The sequence below is a fragment of the Epinephelus fuscoguttatus genome, linkage group LG18, assembly GCF_011397635.1.
Source record: "Epinephelus fuscoguttatus linkage group LG18, E.fuscoguttatus.final_Chr_v1".
NCBI classification, from domain to species: domain Eukaryota; kingdom Metazoa; phylum Chordata; class Actinopteri; order Perciformes; family Serranidae; genus Epinephelus; species Epinephelus fuscoguttatus.
The window spans coordinates 37,005,571-37,029,369 of NC_064769.1; the positions used below are offsets into that span (position 1 = coordinate 37,005,571).

At 40.0% G+C, this 23,799-nt stretch overlaps 1 protein-coding gene across 1 annotated transcript in view; it reads left to right on the plus strand.

Annotated features, from left to right (window-relative positions):
• zswim6 (zinc finger, SWIM-type containing 6) overlaps positions 1-23,799 on the plus strand; it is a 91,318-nt gene that overhangs the window by 5,072 nt on the left and 62,447 nt on the right. Inside the window, exon 2 of the mRNA XM_049560053.1 lies at positions 731-802. Within this exon, the coding sequence (XP_049416010.1) occupies positions 757-802 (46 nt within the window). The 5' untranslated portion in view covers positions 731-756. The remainder of the gene's footprint in view (positions 1-730; positions 803-23,799) is intronic.

The window sequence follows — 23,799 nt, forward strand, 5'->3', positions numbered from 1 at the left end:
AATGAAAATGACAAGAAGCCCCAAATAGACACTTTTTTTAAGGTCAGAAGCCAGAAATGTCAAAGCACCGTCTTAATTTTGAGCAGTGTATCCCAGCAAACACTGAGACGTTAAATTACCATTGTTGGAACCTCCAGTCAAGATGTCCTGTTATGGTTCAAAAATGATTCCTAGGGATGCAGGATAATATCTGCACATCATCGATATCAGCTGATATTGACTTTAAATGAAATATCAGAATTGGCAACATGCTGATAACAGTGGTACATCATTGGTATTGGCCAATATTGGCTTTAAAATTGACCATTAGAATCAGGCAAGATACATTAAATTGCTTTTTCCATAGCAATAATATGATAAATATTTCATAGTTTGCAAGAGAGGATCTGAATCGACCATTATTGGATGTGGAAACATCCTCATAACCATGATGCACTTTTTGGCGCCTGACTGGGCCGAAAGTACTTCAAAATAGTATTGAAGCGCATTAACCTGAAATCACTGACTGTTTGAGTTTGGGCCACACAAGCCTTCTTCCTTTAAATTCTTTTTTAGATAATTTCTCCTCCCTCGCTTGCAGGATGTTGTTTGATAACGCTGGATTATTTTACAAATTGTAATATGTATATGTGTATATATGTATATGTATTGTTCCCTTGTATCTGAGAAGTCCACAGTCAACACAGAGACGTTGTGCTGAATGTTCATTATATTGATGCTTGTTCTGCAGATGCCTGAAGGTGGAGCTGTTGTACCATGAGAGGGACGGAGCACAGTTTTGCCCTGGCAGTTTCTGTACTTGGTGAGTAATGTCCCCTTGAGGAAATTCTTTTCATACTCAGGGCAAAAACATGACACACACCTACTGACTGAGCAGTTACATCAGCTGTTTCCTAGAAACTGATGAATAATATCATCGTGTTGTCAAAGATCAATCCAGAGGAGGAGTCTGGTGAAAATGTGGGGAAAAGAGATGCACTACTGTTGGAATGAACATTTAATACAGACATTTTACCATGCAAAAAAACCCTCGAATTATTTCACTCGATGTATTATTGGTTAATTTGATAAGAAATTCAAAGCACAGTTAAATAGGCATCAAAGTTTATTCTCTGAAAGTCATGATTTTATTTATCCATCCAGCTGCAGTAAATAATGTATTCTTTCCATTTTTAGAATCAAAATCAAACTATGTGCATATATAGACTTGATTAAAATACTTTGCATGCATGCATATGTTTGCCTCCGTGTGTATATAAATCTGTCAGCTACAGTAATCAGTAAAAATAATTAAGTGAACTACAGTCTATAATGTAAACTGAGGCTCGATTGGAGTCCAACAACCTTTCCCACCTTAACAGTTTTTTGATTTTGACAGTTATTTTACTCATTACCTTCATAAACTGTTAATTAGTGGAAAAGCATGAAACCACTGGCTGCTGCCAATTGTTCCACTCATTAAACACCCTGTAAAGCACTCACAGTGTTATTAAAAATATGTCAGTAGAACCTTAAAGTCCCTTTAGAGGAATGAATGTCTTAGTGTTTCAGTTTGTTTTACAGTTCAGTCCAGTTGTGTCCTAGTTCTCTGAGAATCTCTTTCACGTACCAGCAAAAAGTGGTGTTGTAACTAAAATATTGAATCAGATTGAATCGATTCGGGGAAATCAATGGCGATGCGCAAAACCTAAATATCGCAACAAAAAACTGGTAATGGAAACACCTACATTTCGAAAAAACTCTCAAATATTGAGAAAAAGTTTTTACACTCTCATGAGGTGGTTTTTCAGATGTGTCGATATAGAAGTATATCACAGGAGTGTAATGGAAACACTTTTTTCGCAAGTATACATCACCGGTAGGGGTGTAACGGTACACAAAAATCTCGGTTCGGTACGTACCTCAGTACACAAGTCACGGTTCGGTTTTTTTCGGTACAGTAATGAAAAAAATAGACAACTGTTAAATATCTTTTACTTATTGGTAACCTTATTAAAACATACCACCACAGCAGTTAACTCTTTTTACACAGTTTTTGAATGAAACAAATATATATAAAATCCTGCTTTTTCACATTGTTTGAATGAAAATAGAAATATTAAAGTGAAAAATAAAATCCTGCTATTTTTTAACACATTTTTTGAATGAAAAATATAAACATAGATTTCTGCTTAAACAGTTTTACTCAATTAAAATAAAAAGTATAGTGCAGCTGGTCAGCTTTAAAGCCTGCTCAGATTCAGTTTTACTAGGAACTTACTCAGCTTTCTCACTTTGTTAAAGTGCAGTAAACAAAACATGCTTATATCTAAAGTGCAGCTTAAACAATTTTACTCAACTCCAATGGCGTTGATTATTTCTTTAGCGTGATGGTCAGGGAAACGCTCTTTCTTTTTAAACGACGACGATATTGTAGTTTGCATCAGATTGCTTTTTCTAGTCGTGCCGGTTAACGTTCAAACTCGGGTGGTGTCGCTTTAGATGCGTTAGCATGTTAGACGTGTTTCCAAGTACATACCCAACATCTGTTCTGCAGTGTCGGCACACTGCTTTTGTCTTGTCCACTTGTTTATTTCCATCTTCGTATTTTACCCTGAAACCAAAGTGTTCCCGAACTGAGGACTTAAGGTTTGCGGGTGGGTCTTCAGGTTCGTCAGGCTCACTTGCCATGTTGTCAAAATGCGAGAATGCGCTGCACAAAGTGAAGGCGGAGATTTACGGTCAGACTCGGTCTGTCACTCAATTATGCCTGTCTAGGAACTACGTAGATATTTTAAATGGTTCGGCTCGCAAAAACGGAATTAAAATAAAACAAAATAAAATAAAATAATATCCTGCGCCCAATAATTCGGTACAGGGTCGTGCCGAACCGAAAGTCGCGTACTGAACGGTTCGACACAAATACATGTACCGTTACGGCCCTAATCACCGGACATTCAAGTGAATTCCTTGTTCATGATCCTCTCCCAGAAATCCTTTATCCGTGGTCGCTGCCACACATAAGGACTTTGCCTTTGGAATACCACTCGCTCTCCTCGTCTTCAGTTGTAGACTACTGCAACAGCAGCAGTGGCAATGATGAGATGAGAGGAGATGATTGAGTGCGTTTACATGGACAGTTTAATTCCCTTTTCATTCGGAATGAAAGTTAATTCCTATTAAAAATGATCTTGTAAACACCTAATTTGGAATGCAAATTCAATCCGATGTAAGGGGCTGGAATATTCCGTTTCTAATTCCAAATGAAAGAATTTCTCTCACTTGTATACACTCATTCCTCTTTAAGTTCATTCCGGTCTTTCTGCACATGCTCATTTCCTTGCCCTTTTGGCGCGATGACGTATATAGCGCGCATAGCAACGGGCTCAGATAGAGCAGTCGGACTCGTTGCACTCACCAGTTTCCATTCTCCACAGCACGGTCTTCTATCTCCCTTCTTCGACCTTCTACCTCCCTTCTCCTCCTCAACAGACGAAGCATTAGCAGAACAAGGTTGTTGTCGTACTGCTGCTTCAAGAATATAAGCAAAACAAGCCCGAAAAAGGCACTAAGAACGGCGTCGTCAAGCATCTTGTTATCCGTAACAAGGACTACAGTGTTTTCTTCCGGTAAACGTAAACACGTAACATATGCCCCGCCCCCTATCCAATCAGAAACCTTCCCTGCCACAAACCTTGCGTGGACCCGAATAAACGCGATTAAACTGATCTCCCGTGTAAACCCTCATTCGTAATGAATATTTCCCATGTAAACTACCTGGAAACACTTTAAGTGCGAATGATTTCATTCAGATTGATTTCATTCTGAATGAGAAGCCATCATGTAACCGCACCCATTGTTCCAGCTCGCAAGAGATTTGGAATGTCCATCTTACTTCCGCAAACAAAGTGGAGTCTCGCAGGATGAGATTTTATGAGAATTACGGCTCATACGCAAAACACCTTTTAATGGAAACACCTGCAAGTCGCAATTGTACTTTGTCAAAACTGTGATGGAAACGCGACTTATGATTGATTTTAGTTGAGCTAGAAATGGTCCACCCATGTAGAATAAAAGTTGATTTTCCCCCTCTTGACCTCCCTTCACTGACTCTACGTGGTCTTTTTAGTATTTTTGCATATATTATATGAAAACATTTCTTTTTGTTTAAAAAAGGTTGAGTTGATGCAGCTGAAGAGATTAAATTTGAATTGTCTATAAACTATTTCAAGATCTTCTCTCCTATAAAATGCATATTTCATATCACAGGGTGACTGGTTGGTACATATGGGAGACAGCGTTCAGGTATGTAATGATATATCTACACTAACAATGTGCTTTGTGACACTCGTCTTTTGTTCTCACATCTCACCACTTGGTCCCTCCGACTCTGTCAAAGAAATTATTCATAATTTTCAATCAGCAATTCGTCAGTGTTTAACAGTAATTGAATTTTGATACGAGGCAATTATTCATCATTTAAGGTTATTTGCATTAATTTGAAATATTAATGGGTTCTTTTGGGTTGAGAGAAGAGATGAGTATTTGGTCACAGAGGAGCTCCACCACTCCAGGCATATATCCGCTGACATTACCCAGCATCCCCTGCACTGCCTGCGTGGCACAGGTCGCAGAAGGGACAGAGGATAGAGAAAGAACAGGGGATTCTTTGAACACACAGAGAAGAGCTTAAGCACAATCCTTCAGCGACTCCTGAAACTGGTTCCTCAAAATTATAATTGCAAACCGTGATCTCCATGAATGTCCTCATTTAATCTCGTCTATATTCCATCCAACGGCCCCGTCAAGAACATGCACGTTGTCATGGTAACGATGACACTTCCCTATCAAACTTGGTTTCTGCCTCTTTTTGCAGCTTTAGATAACACGATATTGTTCAGAAGCTACATGAAGCTTGAGTTCATGTGTGTGTTGTTAGCCTCGCTAGCATCATCTGTGAGGATGGAAATGTGGGTTTGAGGGTTGGGCCATCAGGTTTGGTCCCGACTGAAATACCTTAATAACTATTGGATGGATTGAAATTAAATTTCGTACAGACATTCGTAGTTCTCAGAAGTCTACATTTATTTTCTTTTGATCACATGTATTTGAGCTGAATGTCATTTGGAGATGGAGGGAATTGTGGGTGGCGTGACATCAAGGCGATACCAACATACAACAAAGACCAACACACAACAAAACTGGTTGTTGTTTAGTGAGTCATTTCTGTTTTTCCAGCGGCTTTTTAGGCATCAAATGTGAATGATTTGTGGCGACCCATCGCTGTTTCCAACGCCTGTTAGGCCATGAAAAGCAGTTGTTTTTTTACTGAGACATTGGTGCTTTTCTGTCAGTATTGTGCCCCCCAAAATCGGGTATTTTCCTCACCATAATCAAGTGGTTGTTGTGACTAAACCTAACCACACAATAACCACTGCTACATAATAACATGCAAATGTAATTTATCTGTGGTTCAACATTTATTCTAGTGACTGGGTTGCCTCTGTGCCTATAAGTACAGGTTCACAGAGCTCCTAGCACTCTTTTTCGGGGGGGGGGGTTTCTTTTCAATTTCCCTCCAAGTACCACATGATAATAGACAATACTGTGGTGTTAGATTTTCCCCTCAAATTTCAAGTATAATGAGATTTCTTTGGGGCTGGACACAGAGAAAGGTTACAGTATGTGAAGGTGTGAGATAAGAACATATTTGTCCATTAATGAAAAGTCGGTTGAGTCTGGAATAACTGGTTTTCTGATTCAGCGCTCAGAGTGTCAGATGTTATCGCCCAGATTGTTTTGACACCCCGTTAAGAAATTCAGGAGGAGGACGGCCAGCTCATGAAATTTGCAGATCCTGATTGAATTTAGGATATTTTCATAAAGGCCATGCACTCTGTGTGTGTGTGTGTGTGTGTGTGTGTGTGTGTGTGTGTGTGTGTAGGCTGTTGTTGGTTGAGAAGATAGGGGTGGGTTTGGATGTCTTTCACAGCTGTTCTCCTCTCTTGTGGGATTTGAGAGAGGAGTCGGGGGGAGACTCCTCCACCCATCAATGTAGGTGCTCTCTTACATCAAGTAGACAGATATTGGATCGTTTTTTTTCTCTTGGTCTTACACACCTCTGTGTCTGGTCACGCTTGACTTTGCTCAGTCTTTGTACATTCTGACAGACCTCAAAGGCTTCAAAGAGTCCAAGTTCCCCTCAAACACCACCAACCACCACCGCAGGAAACTCTGACCAGACTCCAGAAGCAAAGTGTCAAAGAATGTTTTATTGCTTGGAGTTTTCATATTTGTTCGATTTATAATTTCTGTAAAATTTATGTCCCAACATGGAGGTTTGAATTCAGTTTCAAAGTATTTTTTTGAAAGCCAGGTAGAAAAAAAATCTTATTGTGAAATAGTGAATCCTTTATTTATTTATTTTTGCAGCTTAATACTGTTTACATTTAAATATATTGAATCTGTACCATGTGATGTTTTAAATCCGCAGTGATCTATTTTTTTTGGCCACCTTGGGGGCAGTACAACAAGCTGTAAACTCTGATTGACTCATATTATTACCTTTTAAAGTTGATATTAGAGATGATGCAAAGTTGGGTGATACTTCTCAAATAGTTATTGACACATTTTCTTCAAAGCCGCAGTTGTCAACCTCATAGCGGCATTAGAAGAAAAGTCGAGGGATCACCAAAGTCATTAGGATTCATTCTATGGAGACATTGAATGTCCAAACCAGACTTCATGGCAATCCCTCCAATCGTTCGGCATGACACAAAGGCGAGTCCTTCGCCATGCTACAGAAACAATAAAACTGGTTGTTTTTTAGCAAGGCAGCATTTCAACTGTGCCATGAAGAATGGGTGTTTTTAGTGAGACATCAACAGCATTTCCAGCCGTGACTGTGCCACCAAAAGTGAGTGTTTTTTAGCAAGGCATTGATGGAATATCCAGCAGTGATTATGTAACCAAACCAGGTCTTTTTAAGTGAGACATGGTTTGTAAGCCAGACATTGATGGTATTTCCTGTAGCAATTGTGCCACCCAAAGTGAGTCCTTTTTGGCAAGATATCACCATCATTTCCAGCAGTAGTTTTGCCATGAAAAGCAGATGTTTTTAGTGAGACATCGACAGCATTCTCCGGGGCAATTGCGCCACCAAAAGTGGGTCTTTTTTTGGCAAGACAGCAAAGTCATTTCCAGCGACAATTTTGCCATGAAAGTGGGTGCTTTTTAGTGGGATAGTGGCATTTTCAGCAACGATTGTGGCACCAAAAGCGGGTGTTTTAGTGAGACATTGACAGCATTTCAGTGGTAAGTGTGTCACCAAATAGGGGTGTTTTTGGTGAGATATCGACAGCATTTACAGTAGTGATTGTGCTACTGAAAGCGGGTGTTTTTATCGAGACATTGACAGCATTTCAGCAGCAATTGTGCCACCAAAAATGTGTTTTTTTAGGCAGACATCAATGGCAAGTTCAGTGGCGATTGTGCCACCAAAAGCGATTGTTTTTGGCAAGACATCAACATCGTTTCCAGCGATAATTTTGCCATGAAAAGTGGGTGTTTTTTAGTGAGACATTGGCAGCATTTCCAGCAGCGATTGTAACACCAAATTGAATGTTTTTAAGCAAGACATCGATGGCATTTCCAGCTGTGACAGTGCCACTAAAAGCGGGCATTTCTAGCAAGACTTCAGCAATATTTCTACATTATCTATTCTAGCCATAACCAAGTTGTTTTTGTGACTAGACGTGACCACACATTAACTACGTTCTTGAACCTAAAGAAACGTAAAGTTTAAGCATAATAACATACAAATGTTACACATGTGTGGTTTGTAGGAAAACACAATGCCAACATTTACTCTGTGGATTAAGTTGGCTTTTAATATCCTGCATATATATTAGAATCTGCATGGAAACCTCTCCCAGGTTGCTGAAGTTACCATATTCCCAGAAAAATTCTGACCTTCTTGTGAGACTCTAACATCAAGTATTTAGTACTCGACTTTATGAAGTCAGAGCGATTCATTTTCACCTCCTCAGTCTGCCACCCACTCATGAAATCCACCCCAAGAAAATGAAGAAGTCCCGCTGACTTGCCTGACTGAAAGATGTTGGCTAATATGCAGATCAGGGGCCGGAGCGGATACTTTCCCCTCCTTTAACTTCTCACTTTTAATGTATCACCTTGAAATCCACAGGGCATCCTCCCAGGAGTCCCTTTGTCTATGAATGCTAATGGGATCTCTCTATGTTAATAATAAATAGCTGCTGATAAAATAATAAATTTCTAATGCCCCCCTCTCAGACCTTTTCCTCTCTCCGCCGTCTCAGATTAGTTTATCAGGGCTTTGCCGCCCCAAACACTTTGGGCTTAATTATTTAAAATGCATGAAAAATTCATATCCTTCTTTTTTTGGGTGCAAAAGCCATCGTTCAGCCTGTGAAAAATTTGGAAAAAGAGGCAGAGGGGGATGAAATATTCAGCAGCGCACAGGCCCTTCAATTATTTTTCAGATGCATGAATGTTAAAAAACACATGCACACGGAAATGAGCATTTTAAGGCAGAATAATTCCTACAGCGTTATAATACAGTATTGTCAATTATTCAGGGCTAAATCTCCCGGCCGACACTTTACACATTTATGTTTAATCACATTCAGGGAATTTGGATACAATCACATGGCTGTCATTTGTTTTTTTCACCCTGAAGCGATGCAATTAAGTGCAAAAAAAAAAAAAAAGTCAGAGGGTATTTTATGCTGGCAAATATTTAAAAAGAAGTGAGTTGTGTCCACGTGGGACAAGTTGGCTGAGCCCATGCTCCAGTTTACTCCTCGCAGGCCTCCAGTTCCTTTACTGGCTTTTGTGGATGGTCGAACAGTACTGTGTCCGTCCCCGCTGGTTTGGCTCCCATCAATGTTTAACACACAACAAAATATAAAAAAAGAAAAGCTGTTTCCATTCTCATCTGTAATTTAAGCATTCCTCTGTGTTCTATCCTATCCCCAGTATCGCTCTACGCTACACAAATGCTTTTGTTTGCTGGCTGTCATTGTGCTGTATTATTTAGAGGCAGAACAAACAGAAAGCCCTCGCTGTCTTCTTCTCCTCTTCCAAATTCATTTGAACACTGGCTCCTCAGGCCTGTCAGTGCATCTACCACAGGGATCAATTTCACCGCTGCAAACCCACTGGATCAGATCAGATGGGACGCCCACGCTATCTTTATCTTTGGCGAGCACAGGCCCTCTGAGGAGCGGGGTGACGGCATCTTTGTGTAGGGGGGGCTTTCTTTCTCCACACTGAGATGATTCTGTGAAACTTGTGAGGGAAACTCTTTTTGAAACTTTCTGATTAACTTTTAGGAGAAGAGGCTGCAGTTTAATATCAAACTCCTTCATGTAATTGAAAAGAAGCATAACTGCTGATGAGAGTTAAATGATGGGCTCAGAGACGTATTTGAGTCTCAAATTAATTTAAATTGCTGCATGACATGCCCAGAGGTTCTGGGTCAGTGTGCTTTTTTTCCTCTCCCTCCATCTTGTCCTCGGTCCCTGTTTAACCTACTATTTAAATAAGAATTAGGAAATAATATAAAGATAAATCTTTGAGATGAATCTTTAAGAAACATGTCACACGATTGCTCAGGGGAAGTTTCTGTAAATTGAATTTAAGTGGAGCTAAAACAATTTGTCGATTAATCAGTTAGCCTGTTGAGAGAGAGAGTTCATCTGCAGCAAAATTTTTTCGACCAAAATTGCCAAAGATTCGATGGTCCAAGCTTAAAACTGTAAGGATTATTTATGATAACATATCTTTAGGTTTTAGGCTGTTGGTCAGACAAATAAGATGATGCATACAGTTGTCTTTGTGACACGGCGCCAGCACTAATACCATTTGTAAACGTTATGAGGGGGAACAGCTGAGAAGTTGTCTGTTTCTACTTTAAGTACCAGTAGGGAGCATAAAGTATTAAGCCCTGTTTCCACCAAACGTTTTCAGTATGGTACCTTTGGAACCGAAATTACCCTTCAGACATGGTACCTAGACCCTAGCGTTTCCACTGCAAGCTGTAGGGGCGGGGTTGTTGTCACTCACTGCTCCGTCCAGCACTCGCTGTATTTCCTCATCAGCGGTGACACAGATGGAAGTCTGCACCTGGTTTATCGTCCACAGAACGAGGCTGCACGCCCACATGTTCAGAACAAAATAGAACAGGCTGCAGTGAGAGTCTCTCTCCATGGGATATTTAAAAATAGCAGCTTTGTGCATTTAGTCCTTCTCAGGCAAGCTCAGGGGTTTAGTGTTGCTGGAGCTCACAGGAACAACACTCCGCCAAGTGAGGATTAGTATATATACAGTTCACATAACCCGAAATTATGTGAAGTGGCGTGGCTTGGAGTGGCTTTACCCAACGCAGCCAAGAGTGACAATGGAAAAAGGGTAATAGATGCACTGATCAATCTGCTTGTAACCAGATTTGTCCAATTTTCAGCTTGTTTGAGCGGTGACTGGCCGATCAGTCTCAGATTCAGCCGATCCTGAGCTGATCAAATTTACATGCATGCAACACGATGGTTCACATCAGGGAGATTTACGTCACACAAATTTGGGTGGTCTAGTTTGAAAGAAAGTTAGTCTAGTTAGCTGTTTAACCAAGTAGGGTCCATTTGATACATCTGGTAGTTTGTTCCATGGCACCAAAACGTTTTAATCCAGGTCAGTACGTTTATATGAAAACTGATTTATTGTGTTTGTCCGACTCAAACCGGAGTTTTAAAAATAAATTGTAAACATGTTAGTTTGACTGAAATCGTACCAAAATCAGAATTGGCAGGTCAGATTTCAAATCAGCCAGATGCATCTTTAGTATCTTTGGTAATTTGGATTCAAACAAACAGGCTGCGATAAAGTCACTGATCAGGCTCTGGAAGCATTTCACTGGATGGTGTGCAGACTGTACAACATACACTACAATAAAAACCTCCCCCCACAATATTCAGTCCTGTATCAGATGATCAGAATTGAAATTAAAGTCTAAAATTAGTTTGAAAGACTGTGAACTGTGAGATAAACTGACAGAAACATCTATATCAAATGTACTTCCATTTCCCAGAGAACCAGCATGACAGATTGAAATGTTAAAAACTAGAAGATGGACGACATGACATTTAAAGATTACTGAGCACAAATGTCAGTAAAACTAAATCCACGTAGTGAGAAAGTGGTGAGTCTGTCTGATGTAAATGAACACCGTGCTTATTCGTATCACACTAACAGATTTTGAGAGTGTTCACATGATTAATACATTTATTAACCCACTTCATGCAATAAATTATTCATTTGGACAGCTCATTCTAAAAATCATGTCTGGTACATAGCTTACATTATTATTATATTAATAGTGTTATATTAGCATTATGGCATAAATTATTAAGGATTATGGTTATATTGGATGTCTCAGACTGCGTGCTGCAGTCGTGAGCCAATCACATGTCACATTAAATATTAGAAGAAGAGCTCCTGTTGATTGACAGTGAGCGAAATCGCACAAACTCAACACTCAGATTTTCTTGGAATGAAAGCAATCGATTGAGTGTTGATGTTTATTAATGTTAATGACGTGATTCCCTTGATGAATCTCAGAAGTAGAAACCCAGACTGCATTTATGTCCTCTATATGTTGGGTGTTAGTAGTGCAGTGTGTGCATGTGCATGTGGGTGATGTTTTTTTAAATAGAATTTAAATGTGAATCATTTTGCATATTTGCATCTGAGTGCACTTTTCATCTAGCGCCATCATCAGGGCAAAATTCTGATTTGTCCAATACTTTGTTTCATGACCAAACACCTGCACTATTAAAGACTTTCCCATCAGCCTCAGCTGTACTTTTGCTGCGTTCTGAATGACACTGTCTTTCTTTTTACTTGTAACACGTACTGCAGCTGCGCTTACAAAGAATGTACTGCTGCATGGAGTATGTGCACAATTAGGACATACTACTTTGCCATAACAATGCACCTTGAACTTTGACCATGTAGCTTACATATCCGTCGCAGTCTGTAGTGCAAAATTTAAAGTAAAAAGAAAAAGTATGTGATATACAACACAACACTTCTTAACGTACCTTGGAGATAGAACGAAACACAGCGGTCATCCCAGAGAGCTCCGCTGTCGTTATTTTGCAGTTTATGTAGTTTTATATAAGGTCCAACATGTAGGATTTAGGGGGCTATTGGAATATAATATATATATGTAAGTATGTTTTCTTTATTCTATAATCACATTGAAAATAAGAATCATTGTGTTTTTGTTAACTTAGAATGAGCCATTTAGATCTACATCAGGGGCAGGTCCTTGTTTATGGAGATGTTCACCGCCAGGTTTCTACAGAAGCCCTGAATGGACAAACCAAACATTCGCTCTAGATAGGGACATTTATGTTTTTGCGTAGGCCACCGTAGTTTGCAACCCCTGAGCGACGAGCAGCACTGATCTGTAATGTGAAACAACTGTATTCAATGTTTTTACCAGTTTAAATCTTCAAGCAGGATACCTCTACGGATCATTTGTTTCCTGGTAAAAACCTCCTGAATGTCTGGATCTTAAGTTTTTAAGAAAAAAGGTGAGCATACATTAGCAGATGCTGGGCTAGTGGTCCGTCTCTGACGTGCCAAACAGCGTTGAAGAAACACTTATTTTTAATGTGAAACTGTTTTATTCAGTGTTTTTAACTGTTTAAATCACCTGGTCTGTTTGTTTTGGAGAGGAAGAGACGTCTGTGGATAATTTGGCAACAGTCTGCCGTCAGTCAAAGTTGGGCTGTTGGTGAGCATGTACCGGCCTCGTCATTGTGGTGTGTCCCACACTGTTGCCCTTCGTTGCACCCCATCAGCTTTTTTTTGGCTGATTTAGCATGTTGAATCAGCGGTGGAGCCCACTGGTGAAACGAATACACTGATTGGCAGTTAAGCTCAGTGCATGAGAAGAGAAACAGAAGTGAGGAAAGTAAACAAAGAGCTTAAGTTACTGTAAGGGGGAGTGAGACTAAAGCATACTTGTTACAGTTAGATTATTTTACTTTAGTCATGAGCTCTTTAGCAGAAATGTTTCGTGATGGTTTGTGTTATTGCTCCCTGACGCTCTGTTCTTTAAACATTGGATTGTGTTGTTAATGTGCTAACCGGCTAACTAGCATCAAGGCAGTCTTCTTTTGAAGTCTGAAGTCGGTCTGGCGTCTCTGGCCTTAACACGTGTTCCAGGCACAACGTTTAACCATGACTAGCTGGAAATCCACAGAACCAGCCTGAAAATGAAGAAGATCTGGAATGACTGCATGAGTGTCTGTAAAGCACAACTGTTTAGTTTTCGGACCTTTGTTGGAGCTGGCCGATGCTATACTATGATTGGCCAGTCTACGTTTGTGGGGTGGGGCTTGGTGAAGGGTCAGTTGTCACATAAACACGCTGTGTACAGTAGATACAGCGCTGCATGGACGTGTATACATGCGTATACTGCACATTACTACTCATGTTATGTACTTCAAGTAATCGATTACATTACCCAGTTAATATGTATTCCTTTGCAGCGTTTGTATTCGTTTACAATTTACAGAAACGCAGGACCTATGTATAGACGCTGCATGTTGTTGCTTCGTATATAAAGTTACATTTACACATATTTTTTCACCTTGACTGTTTCTATCTTCCTGTGAATTGTGGAACATTGAGAGCAACTTAAAACCAGAGTCAGATTACATATCATTTAATAGCAGCATACTTTGAAATTATGCGTATATATTTAAATCTTTGGTGTATATGTTGTGGAGATATTGAGACTGGAGGTGCATAAAGAAGTGGGAAGCAGAGATCTGTGTGACAGCAGGTGGAGAGCAGGAACAGCAGAGGAGACACAGGCAGAGGGAAAAATATGAGAAGATACAATATGTTTTAAACATTAAATGAATGCTGCGCTGACGATGAGTTGTGGGCACCGTTACACACACACACACATATACAGAGACAGTCTTATAATCCCTACAGGCCCCGGGGCCTCGCTCTCAGGCCCCTCAACTGGGTGACAACAAACCTGCCTCTCTGATTTATGGAAATGCAGATGGAGTTTTTATTATGCTTCCTGCTGACACACACACACACACACACACACACACACACACACACACACACACACACCCGCACACACACACACACACACACACACACACACCCCCTTCTCACTTGGGCTAAAAGGAGGACAAAGGAGGTCAAACACTGTAAGAAATGTGTCAACTCTGCAATGAAAATGGTGATTAGATTTTGGTGTGTGTGTGTGTGTGTGTGTGTGTGTGTGTGGTATCTGTGCATAAAGACATCTTGATATTTAATTGCTGTAATTAACATGTTAAGGACACAATAAATTATACAGTATTTTAAGCAGCAAATAATTCATGCTCTGGTCAGTGTGTTGGCTGCATGCGAATATTTGTAGTTGTGGGTTTTCTACAGTGGCTGAAGTAGTTAATTTAGATCTTTAAAAGTTCAGAAATATTATCAGCAATATTGTGGGTTTTTTTTTAATAAATTTATTCATTTAGGGCAAAATCAATATATTAAATTAAATAGTGAATTCTCCAGAAAAGCTGCCATTAAGAACCTTTATTTCATTTTTATCATCTTTATCTTTATCTTAATTCTTAAGGATTATTATCTTCAAGAGAAGCTTTTTGTGAAGGTTAAAGAAAAAACTTTAAACAAAAAAAAGGGAGATTCTGAGAATATCAAAACCTAGGATGCAGAAGTATAAATATCTTATTCATGTTATCCATGAAATAATATCATCTCATTTCTTCTCTTGTTGTCTTACTGAGGTTTTGCACCTGTGATGAGGTACAGAGTATTTTGTTTTTGTGTTTTAGTGATATGTACGTAATATGTAGGTAGATTTGTGTATGACATGTGTGTTTGTGTATATGTATTAATGTTTAATAAGGGTGTAAGATGCAGACAGGAACAGTGCACATGGGATGCCATAACCAAGTGGCTGACACAGTGTACAGGAACATCTGCACTGCATATAGGCTGAAAGTCCAAGGTCAGAGTTCTGTTTATCTAATAAGTAAAGTTTTCAGTGTTCATCTCACTTCAGTTAATTTCAGTCAACTTCAAAGTAGGGCTGGGTGATATGGACAGAAATTCATATCTCTGTATTTAAAGGCTGACTGGCGATACACGATATATATCGGTATTTCTACAAAATGAGCTACGTGTTTTCAGTTGTAAGTCGAAGACACATTTGAAACGTCACAAGCACTTTTATAAAAAATAGGCTTTGATAAAAATAAAATGCAAAGACAGGGATTTTATTCCCTGCACAATAGTGTTGGCAAAACACTAGTTGGTGGTGGAGGTTTCTGTGAAGTGATGTAAAGTTGAGTTGATTTAAAACACACACTAAACACACATTAAACATGGCTTAATAGAGACAATTTCAAACACAAGTACACAAATCAGCTTCACTATAACTCGCAGCATTCACAGACAAACACTTGTCTTTATCTGGACACATTTTCCCCACAAACACAACATGCTAATGTTATTAGCACAAGCCTATGACATGTTACATTGTATAAATTAGCTTAGTGGCTAGCGGACATTTCCTCTTCTCATATGAAGCCAGGGACAACAGCAACATTTAACAAAGGTAATGTTATAAAATTCAGCTCCATTACAGCTCACAAGGTTCACTGACAAAACAACTGTCTGATACTAAACATGTTTTCCAAACAAATACAACATGCTAACGTTATTAGCACAAGCCTATGGCATTTTACATTGTATAAAGTAGCCTAGCAGCTAGCAGAGATTTCCTCTGCTCATATGAAGCCAGGATAAATCACACACAAGACTTAAAATGCTATTTTTGTGGAGGCTTTATTGTCTTCACAATTTATTGTTTCTTATCTGTGAAATTAAAGTAAATCAAAGCTTTGTTTCCACTGAGGGAAATGGTTTCAGCTTACAGAGACAGACAGGAGGTCTGCGTCACCACAATTTTGGAGAAGTGCAAGTCAGGTTACGGCTCTGAAAAGCATTGCTGGAGAACTTGTGAGTGAGTGAGTGAGTGTGTGAGGCAGAGCTGTGCAGAAAGTGTGACAGGAAAGATGCACACTGGTATGTTTCATGTGACGCAACTTCACCCTGTATTGATATAAACGGTGTTGTCTAAATCTATCTTACTTGAAAATATATCAGTGTATGGTACATAGCGGTTATATCGCCCAGCCCTACTTCAGAGCAGCTGATTTTATTATTCTAGGAGGCGACCAAAAGTTTAATTTGTATTTACATTATTAATCATTTCTGTAATTAGAAATTAGATACATGGTGTCAGTGTATTGATAAAATATTACCATTCAAAATATCGCAATACTCTGCTTTATCGAATTTTCCCCACCTCTTCATTCCACCACTTTGTTTCTCTGTGTGGTCACATGTTTATCACCATTTGTTCATAATCTTTCTGTTACATCTGCACAACTCTGTGTGACAGTTAGATTTCAGACTATAACACTCCCCATATCGGAGGCAAAAATCTGGACTCACAAGCAACACGTTTTAAGACGTGAACCAAATTTACAGCTGAGCTCAGTGGTGTTGCTTCCTGGGGACGCATCTGAGGTGTGAGATGTCAAAATGTGATCATATGTGCATGTTTCTGAATATTCATAGCTCCCAAATCATGTGTATTGGTGTTCAAGAAGGAGAGGGAGCACAGCGGGGGGGGGGGGGGTAAAGGTGGAAGAAAAAACCCTGCTTGGTTTCATTATCGGGGAACGTAATCCTCTTTGTGCAAGAGACTCCCTGTCAGTCTGTGAAGAGGAAGAGGAACAAAGGGAGAAAGTGAGGAAACAGGAAAGGGAAAAAATAGAAGAAGACGCACCAACAGGAAGAGCAGGGCTGCGCTTGTCCACACATTTGTGAGATAAAAACACATCATTCATCCTCTGTTCCCGTGGTGACGCCTCTTCCAGCTCCTCAACACCTAAATACAAGAGCTCTCACCTCAATCCTCTTTCTCTCATTCTCCCCTCCTCCTCTTTTAATGCTCTTTCCCAACCATTCTTTCTTCATTTTTCACTTCAATTTCTTTTCTCTTTCCCCCATCCTCTCTGGAGTGCTCTTTATCCCCCAGCCCACAGTATCCTCCCACACCCTCCCTCCCTTCCCTCTCATCTCATCCCCACGTCCCCGCCCCTCAGCGCTCAGTGATTAATGCGAGTTTTAATTGTCATGCTCACTTTTATGCTCATTAAAGTGTATTATGCAGCAGTTAGGGTATTAAAGTTCAGCGAGAAATTTCATGCATACTGATGAGAATGCAAATGAGCCCAGCGTGAAAGGATAGTATGGTTTGTGTTGTGCGTGTGTGTGTGTGCGTGTGATTATCCCCAGGAGTGAGGCAGAGTGTCATTATCACCCGTACTAGCCATCTTAGCTGAGCGGAGAGAGTCCATCCATAGAAACCATGTTAATGGGAGTCTTGAAGCATTCCTTTCTTTATGCCTGAATACCTGAATAGTATTTAACATATGATGCTGTGTGTTGTCAAGGAACACTGTACGGGTTTTATTCACTGAGGTACAGTAAAATCATGTACGTACAAAATAAAACAGCACAGGTTCAAATTAAAGGTCAAGAATTTCTTTGGATTGCAACGGTTTGAAATTTTCACAGTACAATAACTGTCTCCGAAATATCACAGTTTGACAGTGTTACAAATGAAAACAGAGGGGTTATTGTTGGTTGAACAAATGTTTTATTACTATAATTGAAACTTGAAACCATTTTGTTATTGGAAGTATGTATATAAAGTCCCCCCTTGGAAAATTACTAAACTAAAAGGGAGATTCAGCGTCCGTTTGCATTTTTTTAAATATCGTAGATAAGTAGGGATGCATGACAATAGAGTGTGCCAGGGCTGACGTCAAAACCTGGAAGTTTAGCATCGCGCTGGTTCCCGGAAGAGAAAATGAATGTGATTTTTGCATTGCGTTTTGGATTATGTCAGAAAATAAGCTCTGTGGCTAACACAAGTTTATGATACTTCCAGGTTTTGTTCAGTTAGGTAATCTTCACATATGAACACCTTTCATACCGCAGTTGAAGTTTAAATGCGATCGCCAGAAGTAAAAAGCTAACGTTAGGCTTTAACAGACTACATGACTACTCCACGGTCACCACCACTAAGCTTTCAACTGATTTCGGCCGCTTTATTTTAAGAACATTGTATTATGGGGAAATCGGACTGTTTAAGCTAAATAAGAAGCTGTAATGGCGGACTGCCAGCACTCTCGCCTGTTCAGGGGTGATGATGTTTAATATCCCCGACAGGGTTTGTCGTCGTATTGAGCAACTTGTTAGCAACCGCCTTTTTTACGACACGTAAAAGCTTCAAAATTCACAAGTAGAGTATTTACTGACGTGTTTTATGTCGTAGAACAAAACCTGAAACTCGCTTAAGCTTTTGTTAATCACAGACCTTATTTGAGGCATTTTACCAAAATCCCATTCAAAAAATGTATTGACTTTTAGACGAGAGAACCGGAAGTGGTAAAAGCGCTAACGGAGTTCCAGGTTTACTGGCACAATCTATATCAGCACGTCATCGGTATCTGCTGATATTGGATTTAAAATGAACTATCAGAATTGGCCAACATCGTTTTTTATTTTGCAAAATGAATGACTATTACATACATTCAAAAGCATTTCCCCCTCTGGGTTGGGACTGAGTTACTACCCCACTCGAGGGAGTCCAAGTATCTTGTGGTCTTGTTCATAAGTGAGGGTAGGATGGAGCGTGAGATGGATCGGCGGTTTGGTGCGGCGTCTGCAGCGATGCGGGTGCCGTGATGGACAGTCGTGGTGAAGAGGGAGCTGAGCCAGAAAGCTTTCGATTTACTGGTCCATCTACGTCCCAACCCTCACCTATGGTCATGAGCTCTGGGTAGTGACCAAAAGAATGAGGTCAAGGACACAAGCGGCCGAAATGAGTTTCCTCCATGGGGTGTCTGGGCTCAGCCTTCAAGATAGGGTGATGAGCTTGGAGTAGAGCCGCTGCTCCTCCACATCAAAAGGGGTTGGTTGAGGTGGTTCAACATCTGATCAGGATCCTCTTGGGCACATCCCACTGGTAGGAGGCCCCGGGGCAGACCCAGAAAATGCTGAAGGGATTACATATCTCATCTGGCCTGAGAACACCTCGGAGTCCCCAAGGAGGAGCTGGAAAGGATGGATGGATTAACATAATTTTTATATTTAAAAAGTGGGCGTTGAGTAATAATACTACACTCTTTGTACGTGGAGTGGACGTCACAGCGTGGTCGTCTAAACACAACCAGTGTAGAGCGTCAGACTGAATTTACCAACGCACCATGTCAGGTCACTCACTCTCCGGGACCGCCAGTGTTACTTGAATAAGCAAACACTGACCAACGGGACCAGACTGGCCAACCCGTATGCTCTCACTCAGTGGATGGATGATGTCACAGGAAGCCAGTCTTACAAAGGAGGACCACACTTGTTTGTTTTGCTATGGAAGCTAACGTTAGCTAATGTGCTAAAAAGTTAGCGTTGCAGAGAAATCCAGTATTCCTCTTAATCCCTCCCCAGTTTCTGATGAGTTGGACATGATAACCCTTAATACACATAACCTCATTCATCCCTACAACAGGAAATACTTTTTCCCTAACCTGATATGAAGTGTGCGCTGCACATGTGAGCATTTTTGATGATGGCCTCCGTCCAGTCCTTTGGTCTTATCACATTTAACCATAGTTGTCTTTGTTTTTTTGACGGGCAGTGGTGGCTGGTTTTGAGCCATGACTCCTTCTATTCTGGCTCTCAATAACACAACAAGACCAAAGTGAAGTCATCGTGATGTCGGCCCTAAAAGGGTCTACAGGTAGTATTTTTGCAGGTATTTGGTCATAAACCAAAGTATTGAAAATTTTGAACTGATGATGCTGCTAGATGAAAAGAGGATCACCAAAGTTATACCAGTTCATTATCATGGGGACATGAATGTGTGCACCAAGTTTCATGACAATCCATGCAATAGTTGTGGAGATATTTTACTCAAAACCCCAAATTTTAAGCTTAAAGTGGCGCTAGATGAAAACTACCCAAAGTTAGTAGGATTCATCCTTGCAGGATTAATATCTGAACAAAATTTGATGGCAGTCCATCAAACAGCTGTTGAGATATTTCAGTGTGGGCCAAAATGGTGGACCAGCTGACGAACATGCAGCTAGCATGTCTAACACAATGAACAGACAGCAGCAGCAGCACGGTGTAATAAATGAGGTGTCTTGATGAAATGTGTGCAGGCTCAGCAAAGGAAAGATAAGAACCTCATTAACATAATGAGCGTCTGAAATTTAAATGTAATACAATGAAAGAGAAATGTCTAAAAGATGAATACAAACCCAGCCGTTAGAAGGTGACTATCTTATTCATGGTGGTGTGTCATGTGTGTCTGTGTTGCTGTCTTCCGCTCTCCGCCCACCTACTGTTACCACCATGCTGAGTGAATAGGCTCAGTCATTACTGCGCTTCTACTGCGCTGTCTGCGGGGTAAAATGAGACAATAGTAAAGATTTTCAACCAGGGGGCCTAAATCATTTACACAGCATGGAGCAAGTGTGCTGAAATGAGGCTGCTGATGGCTCTGTCCTGCAGCAGCAGCAGCAGGTGGTACTGTAACTGGAAAAAAACATGGGAGGAAACATGACAGATAAACTCATTATGGTGACAAACCGAGTGTTTACGCATGAATAAAACGGTTTAAAATCAAGGCTGAAATGTTCCCCTGGTGCTGATCAAAGGAGATATCTGCTGTAACGTCTCTATCCAAGGCTGCTGGGACGCCACATAGTTAAAGTGTTACTGTTGGAGATAAACAAAGTGTTGTTGTGTGGATTGTGGCGGTGGAGGGAGCATTCAGATCATTTAAAAGGGTAGTACCACGCTGTAAAAAACTCCGCTACAAAAAGAGTCCTGCATTCAAAACTTAAAGTAAGAGTTTGTCTGTATTATCAGCAGAATTAATTTAAAGTACAAAAAGTAAAAGTATTTATAGTGCATTAAAGTGTTTTCCTATTCTAGCCACTGTTTTTGGATAAATATTCCTGCTGCATTAATACGTATGTGTCATTTTGCAACTTTTTATACATTGGATTAAAATGTGCTATATTGTGATATGTATCGTTATCAGGATATGACATGACCTATATCGATCTATAGCCATCTATGATATGAGATTTTGGTCATATCACCCAGCCCTATATCGATATAGGGTTGAGTTGCGTCACATAACACATACCAGTGCTCTCTCACTTAAGCTGACACCATTTCCCTCAGTGGAAACAAAGCTTTGATTTACTTTAATTTCACAGATAAGAAACAATAAATTGTGAAGACAATAAAGCCTCCACAAAAATAGCATTTTAAATCTTCTGTGTGATTTATCCTGGCTTCATATGAGTAGAGGAAAACTCTGCTAGCTGCTAGGCTAATTTATACAATGTAAAATGCCTTAAGCTTGTGCTAATAACGTTAGCATGTTGTATTTGTTTGGAAAACGTGTTTAGTATAAGACAGTTGTTTTGTCAGTGAATCTTGTGAGTTGTAATGGAGCCGAATTTTATAACGTTACCTTTGTTAAATGTTGCTGTTGTCCCTGGCTTCATATGAGTAGAGGAAATGTCCGCTAGCTGCTAGGCTAATTTATACAATGTAAAATGCCACAGGCTTGTGCTAATAACGTTAGCATGTTGTATTTGTTTGGAAAACATGTTTAGTATAAGACAGTTGTTTTGTCAGTGAATCTTGTGAGTTGTAATGGAGCCGAATTTTATAACGTTACCTTTGTTAAATGTTGCTGTTGTCCCTGGCTTCATATGAGTAGAGGAAATGTCCGCTAGCTGCTAGGCTAATTTATACAATGTAAAATGCCACAGGCTTGTGCTAATAACGTTAGCATGTTGTATTTGTGGGGAAAATGTGCCCAGATAAAGACAAGTGTTTGCCTGTGAATGCTGTGAGTTATAGTGAAGCTGATTTGTGTACTTGTGTTTGAAACTGTCTTTATTAAGCCATGTTTAGTGTGTGTTTAATGTGTGTTTAGTGTGTGTTTAATGTGTGTTTTGAATCAACTAATCTTTACAACACTTCGCAGAAACCCCGCTGCCGACTACTGTTTTGGAGGTGTAACTCTTGTGCAGCTGCATACTTTCAAACGGGAATAAAATCCCTGTCTTTGCATTTTATTTTTATGACAGTCTGTTTTGATAAAACTGCTTGTGACATCTCAAATGTGGTGTTCATTTGCAACTGAAAATATGTTGCTCTTTTCGTAGAAAATACAGAGATAGCAGTTGATCTGATCAGAGCTGATGAGATGAGATGAGATTGATGGATGGTAGGACAGGAGCAGCTGTTTGTGAATGAAAGCAAACTTTTAGTGTCATTCTGCTGCTGTCTGTGCTTGGAGTACACCTAACATTACGATAAATAACCAAACAGAAGGCTATATGTTCCAACAGATAAAATAAATACATGGGGGCAGATACTGTTATTGTGACGGGCCGACACAAATAAATGAATGTGTTGGAAACCCTGCACTTCAACATTTCAAAAAAACGGCTTGCATAGTCATTGCTAGTGTGCCATTAGTTAAGCTACGGCTACAAAGGGGGTGAACTGGCCCAAGGTTGAGGACTCCTGATCTACAGCAATGCATCATATTTTATAAGACCATCACATGTTTGTAGCGTGGCTGTCCTGTGAGAGCCACATATCTCTAAGTCACAAAAACTGTCTGTTTTCAGCTTTGTGACGAAGCATTTTCCATCTGATCCAAGAGGGTTTTTAAGAGTTTATTTAGCTTAAGAAAGAAGAAGAATATAGATAGAAGAATTTTCTCAACACATAAAGGAACACTTCATCCTTCAGTTTTTCACAAACATTCAAAATCACACCAGCTTCACTGTCCAAATTGCATTTCAGTTTCAACAGTCTACGTCACAGTTTTCAATTTAGCTTCCCCTCAGGCAGTGAAACACCAGTGAGACCAGATTAGCTCCTCTTTTCTTAAAGCTCCTCTAATCAATATTTCTCATATTAACACTAAATCAAAGGAAGAACCCGCAGAGAGTCGTCACCCAGCTTTTCAGCCACTTTAGCCTCATTTACTGTATGATTCAGTCTCACTACGCTCATCAACCTGGTTTCCAGCAGCAAGCCAGCTGTATACTACCTGCTCCGCACAAAAAAAGCAGACAGAGTTTGTGATAAGAGTCAAACATCTAGCTACTAAAAAGCCAGATATATTTCTACAGGGTGGTGGAGCTCAGACCAGAGCTAAAAATAGGGTAAATATTGGACATGAATTTGTCAGATGGCAATAAACACGACCCTAAATGAATGCTAATGAAGATGTACAAGCAGTGTTCAGATCCTTAAAGCTCCAGTACCAGGCTGTGAAAACTCTCCATCACAAGTAAAAGTACTGCATTTAAAACATTACTTAAAGGTCCAGTGTTTAGGATTTAGGAGCAACTGTTGGTGGAAATAGTATGTAATAATCGTAGCTGTGTTTTCATTTGTGCATTATCACCTAGAAATAAGAAAAATTGTTTTTGTGACCTAGAAGGAGCCATTTATATCTACACAGGGAGCGGGTCCTTGTTTTTGGAGATCACCATGTTGCACTGACATGTTTCTACAGTAGCCCACAGCAGACAAAACAGACAC